Here is a 14,546-nt window from a genome sequence, read left to right as displayed (position 1 = left end):
CAGGAGATTCTGTGTGACTCAGCAGTACAAAACAACAGCATAATAGCATAGAATCTTTCTGACATTCTTGATCATTTTCTTTCTCTCTCTCTCTCTCTGTATGTGTGTGTGTGTATGTGTGTGTGACAGAGAAAAAAAACTGGGTTTAGAATTAGCCACCTGTACTCAATTACCCTCCAGAATCCAACTGCTTCAGACAAGAAGCTCCTGACAAGAGATAGATGTATTGGGAAAATCTGAAGTTAAGCATCTCTCCAAACTTGTAGAATAGTGATGTCAGTTGGAGGACTAAAGTGCATCTGATACAGGCACGGTTTTTCTGATCACTTGTTATGCTGGACAATGAATAGGGATGACAGAAGAAGAATTGATGCCTTTGAATTGTGATGTTGAAGAAGAGCACTGAACATCCCATGGACTACCAAAAGAACAAAGATATAGGTCTTGGAGAGGATGCAACCAGAGTTCTCTTTGGAGGCAAGAATGATGAGGCTTCACCTCACATGTTTCAGGCATATTGCTAGGAGGGGCTATTCCTTGGAGGGGGACATAATGCTAGGAAGGGTGGAGATTCGGTGAAGGAGAGGAAGACCCTCAGCCAGGTGGACTGATGTGGTGACTGCCACAATAGGTTCTAGTGTGTCAGAAAGTATGAAGATGGCACAGGATAGGACGGAGTTCAGACCCACTGGTCATAGGGTCTCTATGAGTCACACTTGACAGCATCTAGCAACCACAACAACATGGATGGATACAGTTTTATATCTATTTCATACCACAGTCTATTTAACATTCACTGAATGAAAAACATTTAGGCTATTTCCATGTTTCGCTGTTATGAATAAAATGACTATTAAAAATAATACCTTGATTTTTGTGTGAGGACTGGTATTGTTTGTTACTCCCTAGGATGTGTTTGTTTTAACAATTGGCATGGTGACTTCCACAATGGGCTCTAGTGTGTCAGGCAGTGTGAAGATGGTGCAGGATAGCACAGGATTCAGATCTTTTGTTCATAGGGTCACTACGAGATGTACTTGAATCACCAGCAGGTAACCACAACAAGCATATGATTGCTGAGTCATAAGGCAAATATGTGTTTTGGGTTTTTTAAGAAGCTATTTTCCAAAGTAATTGTATTATCTGGCAAGAAGATGCACTGCAAACCTGAAGACATGCAATTTTAATCCATTAGCTGGATTCCACTCAGTTTGTGGTTGTTGGAACCAACTCATAGCTGACCCTCTGGAGGGTTTTCAGGGACAGTTAATCACAAAGGAAGTGGTTGTCTATCTTTATCCCAAGGAGTGGCTTCAAACCAAGTGCCTTTGGGATTACAGCACAGCTCTTGCCAGGTCACCAGAGCTCCTTAGACTCAGTTTGGACGATCCAAATTTTGTTGGAAATATCCAAAGCATCCTAGTCAGGAGAAAGTAGAACATAGGCCTTTTCTCTCCATCAGGCCTAATAGAGTGTTGATCTTGGCCACATCAATGCCATAGAGCTTCTTTACAGTTTGTTTGATTTGGTGTTTGTTGGCCTTGTCATCCACAGTGAACACAAGTGTGTTGTTATCTTCTATCTGCTTCATGGCTGACTCAGTGGCAGGAGAAAACTTGCTGATGGCAGAGTGGTCAAGCTTGTTTCCCCTGGGGGCACTCTTTCAAGAATATTTGGGCTGCCTTTGGAGTCTCCACATCTAACTAGTTCTGCCAGAAGGCTGGTGGTGTGTAGGTCTTCCTTGTTTTGTGGCTGTAGATACCCTTCAGGACACTTTTTTGGCCTTTAATGCCTTTGCTTTGGCTTCAGTTTCGGGAGAGGCAAGGGTTTCCTTCTTTCCTTTGGCACCATCTTCATAGAAAGGGCTTATTTTTTCAACAATGAAAAGTTTAAAACTTTGCCACTCTGTATAATTAAGCTAATGATACCTTGTTTTAATTTCCATTACTAATTATGAAGCTGATTGTATGTATATGTGTATTGGGGTTTTTTTGGCTGAGTACAATGTACTTTATTGATGGTACATAACAAGATTGGTTATCTAAGCCCCCTTTCTCAGGGGGACTGAATGGAAACTGTGTCAAGGATGTGAGAGTCTTAGTGTGTGTGTGGTGGGTTGAGTTGGGGCAAGGATCACCCAGCAGCTGAATGTCTCTCTTCTGTCTAGTGCTAGTGCTGGAGCTGGTTTGTCCAAGGGGCTTTTATTCTTTGGAAGCCATGTAACTATCAGGTCAACCACCCCATTGTTGTAGCCAAATTAATTGTCCTACCAGGAAATTAGTTTGACAAAGTGGTCATTCAGACCAATACCAATCCCAGCATCAAAGGTGGAAAAGTGGATGTCACTGTTAAAGTAGCAGGAGACAACCTGGTCTTCAGTGTATCCCAGGATGCTTTTGAAGGGTTCTTCTCATGACTGCTTTACTACTTTCTTTTTTGTTGTTACACTGTACTCTCACGCTCTCTCGCACGCTCTCTCTTTTTATTGTAAAAATAGGATAACTAGTAAAATATCTATGAGGATCCAACGAGGTAAGAAATGGGAGCAGAAGGGTGAGGATGGGTAGTAATGAAATCACAGAATTGTACAATTTGGTGGGAGTAGGAAGTAGGCTAAAGGAATGAGAATGATCTGGTCAGTGGAGACCGGAAAAGACAAGGTTAGGATTAGGGTTAGGGTTAGGGTTAACATCATTAGGGTTAGGGTTTGGGGGGCATAGTCCAATAGGGATTGATTTTTTTTTTAACAAAGATATTGTCTTTTTATTTATGAGTTTCCCATTTGGGAATAGGGGTGCAGACTCTCTAGCTGCTTCACGCTGAATGGTGTATTGAGATGAAGGGGAACCCACTTTAACACTTTACTGGTGGTCTTGAGTTGAAGCTGTATACCTTCTTGTTAAGTTAGAAAATATTTTCATGATGTTTTCTTCCCTCTGGACTGCAAAGTGTTTGCATGGGTGAGTCCAGTGGGAGTGGTTGGTTAAACTTTGAGGTTCTATCCACCTTTGCTGTCTTAACTAGCAATTATATTTCCCTTTTGTGTCTGGAACCAGGGTCAGGGTTCAGGTTCTGGAATAAGACTCAGTGTTCAGGTTACCTATAGGAAAGGAAGCAAACTTAGAACAAACATGTGAGTTACAAAGAAAAAGGGCTTCCAAGATTTTACTTACAGGTATACTGGAGAGGAGATAGAGGAAAGTGGCTTAGATAATGTTTCTCATACACACCAGGAGGTTCTACCCAGGAGCCTGGAAGCTCTCCCTACCAGGTGACTCTCCCCAGGGGCCAGAGAGCTCTCCCCAACCCTGTAAAGCTCTTCTGAGGTCTGGACCTTGTGCCGTAATGTGGACAGCACTTCTGGCTCTAGTTCTGCCATCATTGCCCCCTTTCTCTCTTCCAAGTTTTTTAATTGTAACCCAAAGTAGGTATTATTACTTTCCCCTTCCACAAATGGAGAAGGGGCTTCCAGAGTGAACAGACCTGCTCAAGGTTGAAAAAGTAATAAAAGCAGTAGAACAAGAACTCAAACCAAGGTTGTCTGAAAGAAGGCCGTGAGGAGGTAAGCTACACACAACACAAACATCAGCCATCTTTTGTCTTCATCAGCAAGCAAAATCCTGTGAAGATCTTTCAAAATGGCCAGAAGAGTACACTCAGACCACGTGCTGGGCGCTTCCCACTGGCCAGCTGGCCAGCCAGCCAGCCACACACAGGACCCTGATTTATAGCTTTGAAAACCCAATAGAGGGGTCAGCTACAAACCAGTTTAAACTTTAGGACAGTTAATTGAAGCGCTGATGTAAAAAAAGGAAGGCCTTCAATAAAATGGCTTGGCAGTGACTGCAACAATGGATTTGAGTATGGTGGAGATTGCGAGGATCATGCAGGATAATGCACAGTGGTTTATAGGGTCTCTGTGAGTGGTAGTCTACTCCATAGCCCCTAACATTTTTATCATCAGCCATTTAATTCCCAGAGATTGTTTAACATAGTTGCTTTCTCTAGGGAGCTAGGAAATGTTAGTGTCAAAAGTTCAAAGGGCCCTTCCAATTTCTCTTGGTTCTGTAAACTGAGACCATGTCTAGAAGTATGAAGCAGTAATTGGAATAGGGGAAATTCTGGAGGGAGAATGTGAAGAGAGGAAATCAAGGCAGGTAAATCACAGTAGGGTAGAATTGATGAGAGAACAAAAAAAACTTGGCAATGAAGAGCTTTCTCATTGTTTGTGGGTCAGAAGTGACTCAAAGCTAGCTAACTCTCCGGAGATTTTCAAAAGCTGTACTTCACACAGGAGGATTGCCATCTCTCTCCTGAGAAGCTAGTAGATTCAAATCCCCAGAGAAGTGCCACCTTTACAATAATCAGTGCAACTCTGCTCAGGAGGCCTACAGAAAGCAAAAAATAGGAGCTCAGGAGAATAGTTTAGAGGTATCAAGATTTGGGTACAAAATGAAAGACATTACAGCAACAGAAGGTCTAGGACATGAGTTTATTCTTATGCAGGAAACAATGTCTTGTGACTCGCATCTAATACGCAAAAGAAATTATCAATTTCCAGATTAAGCTGTAGGTAGTAGTCAAGGTGAGAGGGGAATCCTCCAGGATAAGAGATCAAGGCCCAAAGCTGGAAAAGAAGGAGAGCTGGAGCTTTGAAGGATGGGTCAGCCAAAAGGGAGGTCTTGGTTCTACGCTTTTCTCTAGCATCACAACAAGCTGCAGGCTTTTCTCTAGCATCACAACAAGCTGCAGAAGACAGACTAAGGGACAGACTGAAAGGCAGCACAGACTCTAATTGCTCTTTTCAACACTCTGCACATCCCTTCACATTCTTCCACTATTGTCCTCTTCTGCTATGCTAACAAATACATTCTTCTACCTCACATTTCCCCCAGTCCTCTCCCTGCACACTATTGGGTTACTACCCAACTGCATCGTCTGCCCACACTGCATTCTCCCTCACCAAGCTCCTCTCTATGGCTCTGTCCATTTCATTTATTCCTCAATTGCTCCTGTTTATGCCTCACTTCTCTATCTTCCATACTCTGCTTCCTTTTACCATCCTTCTTGTCTTAGGCTCCTGAGGCAATGAAGCCAATGAATGGCTCATTTGCAGAGGAAATTTTATTATGTCTTGCATGCTAGGTTGTTCAGTATGGGCTTCTCAAACTGTTTATTTTCTGAAATCCTGAGTAATAGAATCTGAGTTCTATTCTTGTTCTAGGTGCTACAATTGCCCATGCAAGATATCCTTGCCTTTCGATATTCTTATACTCCACAGACTTCACAAGATGCTGAGTATCTGCTACAGTTACTGATATTTAAGCAATTAGTCTAGTCTCTAGTGAATCTCTTTTTTTCCTCATTATACAATCTATGTGGGAATAATACCTGACCCTTCTTTCACTAGTTCAAGGGAAAGACCCAAACTGAGTCTTTATTCAGACCATCCTCTTACTCTTGCCTTAGAAGACATCTGTGCACATACATACATAGTTGAGTGCACACACACACACACATACATGTACATGCCTAGGTATTTGGCAGCCAAGCTTGGGAAAGAAGAGTGAGGAACAGGCAGAAGCCGAGTGGAAACTGGCATCAGTTTAGACACTGCCATCTGTCTGGTGATGAACATCCTGCCTCAGGTCCCAGTGGTAACTTCTCTGTGTACTTCTCACTAAACATTCAAAATCCACAGAAGCAAGCACACAAGTCAAGAAACAGACACAGAGCAAAAGTATGGGAGGAGAGATCTGAAAACAGAGATCCAGGCAAGGAACAGAGACAAAGAGAAGAAACCAAGAAGCTGAGGGACAGGAGCTGACTCCATAAACTACTGCTGGCAGGAGGGAACCTTTAGCCTCTAGGTGTCTAACAGAGGGGCTGGGACGGGGTAGGAGGAGCAACGTTAGGAACAGGATGTTCCACCTCTCCTTGGTCCTGGAAGCCGTGCTCTGTTTACTGGTGCCCTGCCCCAGGCCTCCACACATGAGCCTGCAATCCTGTTCTGGTGGCTGAGAACCTTGGCCGGGCTACCTGGAAGCCACAGGAGCTGGGGGAGGCTCCAAAGCCTCTGGGAGACTCTGGAGTAGGAGCTGGGCTAGGGGCAGGGGCTGAGGCCAGCTCTGCCCTCCAGATGGGCTCATCCAATGTAGTGGCTGCTCGGGGGGCAAGCACTGTGGGGGCCAGGGGCTCTGCAGTGTGCTGGGGTGCCGGAGTGGAAAACCTGCGGATCTCTTGGACTCGGGCAGTTTTGGGAGGCCCGGAAGCAGTGGGGCCCAGAGTTGGGGGACCCTCATCAAAACAGAACATAGCAGTTTTAAGCTGGTAGGGCTGGTGCCTCATGAAATCAAGAACCTTGATTCCCTGTTTGGGAGTGACCCGTGGCCCCTGGGATTGAGTCTTACTAGGTAGAGTTCGAACAGCCTGCGGGAAAAAGGGTGAGAGCAGAGGGTTGTATGCAATAGGCGGCGGAGCACGGATATTGGGTGAATATTTCCAGGATGGGGGCAGGGAAGGAGTGGGAGAAGGGCTTCTGGGCCGAGGGCTAGGGCCAAGGCCAGGACCAGGTGCGGCTTCGACCACGTACCTGTCTGCACAGCTCTGACGCTTGGCAAACAGCTCCCCACCCCTGCCCTGCAGCCTCGGTGGCTCAGAGATTCCAGACGAAGGAATTCCCCCATTCATTAGGCTGTCCACAAGCCCTCGAGAAGGCGGCTTAGGAGCCACTGGGGGTGGAGTCTTGGGAGCCATTGGAGGCGGGGTCCTAGGGGGCGGGGCCTTGTAACTTCTTCCCCCTAGTGGCTGCATAAAGTTACAGGCTTCGGCCCCGAGACTCAGCGCGTCCTCCTCTGGACCAGATTCAGCACCCCCGGCCCTGGGTTTTTCATCCAGGTTCTGCACCAGCGACAGCAGCTCAGGATTAGGCGAATTTTTTGTCTCCTCGTTTCCAGGCCGAAACATCTGCTTCCGAGTCCCCCGGCGCCGGGCTTCCTGCAGGATGCCTGTGCGGGCAGCTGGCACTGAAATACGCTGCTCTCGCGAACTGGGGGGCTCAGGGGCAGCTGGGCCTGAGACCGACATCTCTGCGCGCGCAGCAGGTCGCAGAGGCGCCGAGAGGAAGATAGAAGCGGTGGAGGTCATGGCAGCTGCGCTCGAGGGAGTGGGGGTCTCAGGGGCTCCGCCTGGAGTAACAGGACGACTGGGAGCTGGGATATACAGGGAGCTGGTGGCTGTCACCGGGCCCGAAGAGCGCGGAGTGCTTGGGGAGCTGGAGGCTGGCACATGACTGGGAACCCCTGCAGTAAAGCTAGACAGAAAGGTGGGCTCCGGCGGGGAGGACAAGAAAGGAGGCGGGGCTGGGGGGGAGCTGAGATATCCCAGGCTGTCATTCACCTTCTTAGGGGCTGAAGGCCGGAAAATAACCGAGGTAGTACCAGCTGGCCGCTGCCCTTGTAAGCCTGGAGTAAATGGCCTGGCTGACCGGTTAAAGATGCCAGGAGATGAGGAAGAAGCGCCACCGCCAGGCAGAAAGGGTCTGGGACTGGTTACAAGGGCCGGCAAAGGGCTGGGTGGGAGCACCTCCGCCTCTGGGGGTACACTCTGGGCCCGAGGGGGTAACTGCAGGACCTGCCCATTGACGGTAACTGGTGAGCCATCCTGGGCCAGGTCCTGAGACCTGGAGTCTACCCGCTGCCGCTGCTGTTCAAAGAGCTGAGCCCCTCGCCCAGACGCCTCACTCAGCTGCCCTCCTTGCCCAGGGCCCTGTCCCTCCACAGTGCCTGAATTCGGCCTCGCCAGCTCCATATCCAGATAGGGGCTGTCCCAATCCGACTGATTGGTGAGGCTACGAGCGTCGGAGAAGGCCTCTTCGTCTAGCTCAGACTCACTCGTAGGGGGAACAGCGTCCTCCTCGGCGCCTGTCCCGGCCGCAGCCCCAAAACTCACTAGTGTGTACTTCTTGGCTCTCTGCCTCCGCTTCTTAAACATAAGCACCCCCTTGGAGTGAGGGTTGGGAGCAGCAGTGAGCAGGGATGCAATGGTCCGGCATTTGGTCTTGGCCTCCTTTACAGTCTTCTCTTGGACGCTTTCTGCACGCTGTAGTTCTGAAGAGGGCCAAGAGGGAGAATGAATGGTTACTGAGGCTTTCTAGGGCTCCTCTAGTCACCTTGCCCCTCTCCCTCAGGCCTCCCATCTTTTCACCCACCAAACCTCCACTAGCTCCTGCCTGTGGCAAAGTTCTCTGACTCTGGGACAAAGTGGGCGGTGAAAGGTGAAACCAAGGACAATGGAAGAGAAGACTGTCCAGCTGGCTTTTCTGATACTGTACTGACCACAGTCTTCCTACTGTCCACTGTCCCCTTTCCTTTGTGTCTATCTTCCCAGAAATGTGCCCTTGCACATGCCACACACATTCCTACCTTGCCTCCCTCCATTCTGAGCAGTCTGTGGTAGGCAGATGTCTCTCATCATAGGACAAAGGGAGATGGGGCAGGTCCCAGCAAGAAGGGTCCTGCTTCTCCCACTACAGAGGCAGAGGCCATGTTCAGAGGCTTCTCAGAAAGTTTGAACCCCTAGAAAGCAGTCCCTTTTCTCATCTCCTGCCCCATCACAAAGATACAGAGGATCCTTAGCAGTGAGGATCTTCATTCACACTGCCACCCCATCATACAGCACACATTACATGCAAACATTAGCAGAAATAACTACCATCATACATCATTTCAGATTATTAATCAAAAAGTCAGTAATGAGTACATTTATTCATATGTACTTTCTCTTTCACGTTTATCCTAGCTCGTATGTTCATGTTCACACACACATATATAAATATACATGTTCACATGCACATATGTAGGTACACATGTACAGAGACACACTCTCAGTGGGTCTTCTCACAGTTTCCTCTGAAGAGACTTTTCCTAACTGTTCTGAACAAAATCTTGACATCGATCTTTGCTTTGCAGCCAGCAGAATATCCCTCTGCCTCACATCCTTGCTACTCACAGCCTAGGGTAGCCTGAGATCCACGATGCCAGAAAAGCCGGAGTGCTGCTCTCCACACCAACCCTCCACATCTCACACCACCTCACACTCATCAGCCAAATAGACTCTCCTTTCTTCCAAGCTGGAATAGGTTGTTTTCTTTGGAAGTCAGAGCTGCCCTTTCTTTTTCAAGCCTTCAAGGTAGAGAGTCTGGACAGCTATGCTTAAGCAGACACGCAGAGACTCTGGGCTAAAGGGAGTCAGGGCAGGGCTTCCCACACCATGTGAGGCCTGTGTAGGTGGGGCCAGGAGACAGGAGAGGCTACCCCACAGCTGGAACACAGCCTTGGCCACCAAGGCTCTCTAGCCCCTAGTCCCCTGTTCCTGAGAAATTCTTGAAATTCCATCTATTTTCCACTCAAAATACAAACTATGCTCCTTTTTAACTGGAACTCTCTCATGCCTCTTAAGCCAACATTTATAACAAAAAATTGCTGTGAGTGGAAGAAGCAGCTCTGGAATTAGGCTTCAGGGCAAATCTCGGCTCTGCAAGGTTTTTCATTCTGAAACCATGAGTTACATGGTCACTCTGAAGTGTCCTTACTTACCAGTGTCTTTCCTTGTAAATGAGGATGCTAATGGCTACCTCATAGAGTTGCTATGAGGGGTACGTAAGATAAGGTAGGTAGACTTAGTGCTTAGCATAGTGCTAAGGCCCACCATCAGTAGCCATCAAGACCCTCTGAAAACCAGCAACACAAGGATGTGAACACTCTCTTGCTCACACACATCTACTCCCATGGACTCACACACACGTCTTCACATGTTCACAGTGTGCTCACTACTCCATGGTACCCACTCTCTCTCCAGGAGGTTAGCTGTTTGTCTTTTTAATCATCCATGTGGTTACACGCCACTTCAACAAGTAGCCATAGCATCAACTCATTCTGAGAAACGAGCAGTTAAAACGCTGGCAAAAAGGAAGAAAGATCTTTTCCCAAAGACCTCCCTTCCTAAACTGCTGATACATTTCTCTCAATGCTGGGTTCCAGACTCTCCTGGACACAGAAGGGTAGTACCTGCATAGAATGGGTCCTGCAGTTCAGGGTCTTGGTCTGGGCCTTTGTCACAGTTGGCTTGACCGAGGGATTCTTGGCTGAGAAGCTCAAGGGTCTCCATGTCGGTTGAAAGGCAGTGTTGGCTGGAGCAGGACCAGCTTGGGCCACCCCCCACGCCTTTTAAAACCCCTTTGTCTGGGCCCCAGAGATGGCAGCTGAATGAGCTCACTGTGATATTTTGGGAGGCTGGCCCCTTCCCTCTCTTGGCTGCCCAACAAGCCCCAGTGTGATGGATGTCAGCACCTGTCAGCCCTTCCCCCAACCCCACCCCAATTGACAATGAGGTCTGCTTGGCTAAAAATATCCCTGAGCCATTAACTACAGTCTCACCCAGCATGATGGGTGCACTAAAAAGAGAATTGTGGATAAGCAAGGGACCCTGGTCTTGTATCTGGAATTTCTCTGTGGAGTCTTAGACATTCTCAGAGATAGTGGACTAAGCTGTGGTATTGTTAGCTTTTATTCTAGATTTAGAGGCACAGAATCCTATGGCTCAGGAATCAGAATGGTGAAGAGCAGAGAAAGAGAGATTAGAAGTAGAGGGGAAAACCCTGAGATTTCTGAAGTAAAAAGTCTCTGGGGGAGGCCATGGGGCAGGAAGAAAGTTCACTTTTAGACCTTGCTTTGGAGCGCACAACAAAAATAGCAAAGAGCCCAAGATAAGTGGAACTGGATTTTTCTGCCCGGGGCCCACATTCTTACTTGAGATAAGGAGTTGAGAGCCTTCCCCTCCACCATGCCCTAGGGATCTCATGACCATCCTCTGGTCTCACGGTCCCCAGGAATCCTAACTAAACTTACAAATGTCAAAAGGAGCTCTGATGTTATGCCTGGAAATAACTGTTAAGTGCTGCTCCAGCCCTGTCCTGCTCCTGTCATCCTGGTCTACTTCCAATACTGTTCTGCCCATGTTCACATTCTATCCTCGCTTCTGTATTGACACCTAGCAAAATAATAACACCACCAAAAATCAAACCCTACATCTAGTCATGTCTTTTTCCAACTTTTCTACTGACCTTGTTCCTGGGTACTACACTGGTTCAAATAACAAAAACAATAGGGTCTGTGAGAATAGTTCCTTTTCTCTCCCAATTGCCACTTTTCTACATTTGTCCCAAGACTACCTTCAAAAGAAGGATAAGGCAGAATAAGAGTTATGGAGGAATGGGTTTAGGGCCCACACTAAAGGGTCCTGGTAAGGAATAAAAGGTTCAGATACTCACTGGCTTGCTTGGCTTTCTGAGCATAGGTGGTAGTGAGATCTTCTGCCACTGGGTGGGGTACAGGCCCCACCATAGGAATGAGATGAGGACCAGGCCGGAGGGGCCCATGGGGCAACAGCAGGGCTTCAGCTGGGGGTGGTTGAAGGGCTGTTCCATCCTCCCAAGATGGGGAGCTCACACGGCTGTCACCCTGGCTAGGAGGGCCAGGGACAGCAGGTGCTGGCTCTGCAGGACTGTCAGACAAGTAGACCTCATCAGGTGAAGCACCTGGAGGGACAGGCCTCATGGGACCTCGGCGGCGGGGTCGCCGGGGCTTCTCTTGGGTGGTGGGACCATCAGCATCACTGTCTGTCTCTCCATAATAAGCCTCACTATCAGGAGGTGAACGAAGGCTCCCAGGTTGCAGAGACTGAGGAACTGGAGTCCCAAGGGGCTCAGGACTCATCGGAGACAAGGGTGACAGCACCTGAAGCTCACCAGGGGACAGAGATCGGACAGCCCCTTCATCCCCTCTCCTGTATGGAAAAAATATCAGAAATTGAAAGATGAGCCTGGTGACTAAAAATCAGGGAGAACTGGAGGAGGGATATAGGGATAGGAAAGAAGACTGGGGTACAAGTGAAATGGATGCTCTGGGGACAGCAAAATTCACTAGGTAAACTGGGAGACAAATGTGCTTGGATGTCTGCCAGTAGGAATGGGCATAGGAGAGGAGATGAGGAAGAGACAAGCCAAGGCTTGAAATGCCCATGAATTCATAGGCCCAACTGGACACTCCCATCCCTTAACTGCACATATGGTTGAGTTCCTTGGGAGGCATACACAAACCGCTGAACTCTAGCATGAACACACAAGTGGAAATGGACATTTGCCAGCTGCCAAAGCCAAGTCTGTGAGGTGAAGATGAAACAAGCAATGGGAGACCTGAAAGGGGAGGTCTAGGTTAGGAGGACAGGAGGGTGGGAGACTCCATACCGCCAGACAGTGAGGACAAGCTGATTCCCTGAGGCATCAATGAGGCTCATGGCACTGGCATGAGAGAGGCCCATGCAGGAGACCCCATTGATGGCCAAGAGCTGGTCCCTCTCTCGGAGTCCTGCTCTGCCAGCCTGGCTCCTTCTTCGGATCTGAGAAGGGAGAGGTTGTAGGTGAGGGAAGGTCTCCAAGGGAGGGGGAGTGAACAGAGTTAGGACTCTGACAATGGGGAAGATTTTACCATCAGGATAAGAAAGAGGTTGATGTGCTGTAATTGAGGGAGCCTGTCCAGAGCAAGGTAGATACAACTGGAGGGAGGGTAACCATGTGATAAAAAAGGCTTCGGGGAAAATAACTTGCATAGGAAAATGACTAACTAGGGTAACAGACAGAGTGGTATATCCCCAAGTTTTCCTTCAAGGACAGTATCTATATCAACCAACAGTTCTTTTCTAGGCCTTGGAACCTGAGGTGCAATTAATCTACAATTAAGATATTACAACAATCTTCCTATTCAGGAGTCCAGCCAGATTTCCGGAGGCTATGATTACATATGTGTGTGCCTTGTGTAAGCATTTATGTGCATGCGTTAATGTAATAATGGTAACATTGTTTACCTTGTTTCAGAACTGACCCATAGCTGATGCTCCAGCAGGTTTCCAGAGGCAGTAAATGGCACAGGAGGAGATTACCCATCTTCCCACCCATAATCACAAGAAAATAGTATTAGTGACTCCCATAGAATGTCTATTAAATGCCAGGGACTGTGTTAAACACTCGACCTGTATTATTATTATTTATTTTAATCCTTAACATGGTTCTAGGAAGTAGGTACTATTATTATAACTCGTATTTTATAATTGAGGAAACTCAGTTATGGTAAATCAGTGGCAGGGCCAATAAGGGTAAAACCAGTGAGTAAAAACGATTTAGGGAGCTCTGGTGGCCCAATGGTAAGAACTGCATTGCAATCCTGAAGTCACACAGTTCGAAGTCACCAGCTGCTCTACGTGAGAAGGATGGGAAGTCTCCACACATGTAATTAATTGCCTCTGTAAACCCCCTGGCGGGTCAGCTATGGGTCAGTTCCAACTCAAGGCCCACAACAGTAATGATTTACTCTGAAAGGCCAGATCTTTCCCTCATTGCACCTACGTCATTTTACCGAGTGAGAAAGGAGTCCCTGGATGATACAAATGGCTATGACATTTGGCAGCTAAATGAAAGGTTGGAGGTTCAGGTCTACTTAGAAGCATCTTGGAAGAAAGGCTTGGAAATCTGCATCTGAAAAATCAGCCATTAAAAGCTCTACGCAGCACAGTTCTGCTGGAACACACTGGGGTCACTGTAAGTTGGGGGGGGGCAACTGCAGGGAGAGAAAGGATCTGACTTTATGGAGAGAGGTGCTATTAAAGGCATGGGCAGGGAAGGGCTGGACCTGGCTGGGTTGGGTTGGGTGAGGCAGCCTCAGCTCATCGTATTTAAATAAGTCTGACAGAAGAAGATAGAACCTTCCCAACATTCCTGAGTTTGAAGTAGAGGCACAGACCTCGCGCAGCAGAGTGTGACCAGACCCTGACACCACCGCCGTGATTTAAAGAACGGAAGCACAGCCTTGCTTCTTCTCTGCTCACTGGGAGCCAGGTGTTCCCTTCTCAAAGGCCCCTCCATAAGAAGCCTGTGGTTAGACACCACTTTCCCACCACACACGAGCATGCTTCCCTACCCCCGCTGCCCTTCTCCGCAGCCTCCCAGATTTCCCCGCACAGGCTCCCTTTTCTCCCCGAAACTTCATTCCAGGGGCTCTGCCTTACCTTAGACACCTGTAAAGGTTTCCTCTGCTCGGTCCCCCCCTGAAGTCGGAAACCCCAGGGGGCTCCCCCCGACAGTGTGACCAGCACCTCCTCCTCAGCACCCATCACTCAGCTTGGCCTATGGCCCCAGGAGTTTGGATAATGTTCTAGGGAGAGAAGCGAAGTGCTGGTACCCCGGTCCAGCCTGCCTGTCTGGCTGTGCTGGTCTTGCTGCTTCAGGCCTCCTCCCACCCCCACACCTCCCACCATCTACCACACACCACAGGCAGGCAACTTGGCCCTGGGATCAGTACAGTCCCGCACACACGTCCTGTCAATCTCAACTATGCTCAAAATAGTCACCGGCTGTACTCCCATCTCTCTTCAACCTGTGTTACTCCCAGGGCTAATTATAGTAAAAACTTCTGTCCTCTCTTGTCCCCCACTCT

At 48.2% G+C, this 14,546-nt stretch overlaps 1 protein-coding gene across 2 annotated transcripts; it reads right to left on the bottom strand.

Annotated features, from left to right (window-relative positions):
* Nucleotides 1–5,961: 5,961 nt before the first annotated feature.
* On the bottom strand, nt 5,962–14,223 carry SYNPO2L (synaptopodin 2-like). Of its 2 annotated transcripts, XM_006887533.1 has the most exons (4): nt 14,119–14,223; nt 12,305–12,456; nt 11,330–11,844; nt 5,962–8,108 (listed from the first exon to the last, which is right to left on the bottom strand). In XM_006887533.1, the coding sequence occupies exons 1-4, from the start codon at nt 14,221–14,223 to the stop codon at nt 5,962–5,964; spliced, it is 2,919 nt and encodes a 972-aa protein (XP_006887595.1). The 2 variants fall into 2 exon arrangements, with proteins under 2 accessions (XP_006887595.1, XP_006887596.1); XM_006887534.1 differs by lacking the exons at nt 11,330–11,844; nt 12,305–12,456; nt 14,119–14,223 and adding an exon at nt 10,068–10,167.
* Between the last annotated feature and the right edge of the window lie 323 nt (nt 14,224–14,546).

This window comes from Elephantulus edwardii, unplaced genomic scaffold, assembly GCF_000299155.1.
Source record: "Elephantulus edwardii isolate Elephantulus edwardi_28Jun2011 unplaced genomic scaffold, EleEdw1.0 scaffold00058, whole genome shotgun sequence".
Lineage (NCBI taxonomy): Eukaryota > Metazoa > Chordata > Mammalia > Macroscelidea > Macroscelididae > Elephantulus > Elephantulus edwardii.
This window is presented reverse-complemented; position numbering and strand designations above follow the sequence as displayed.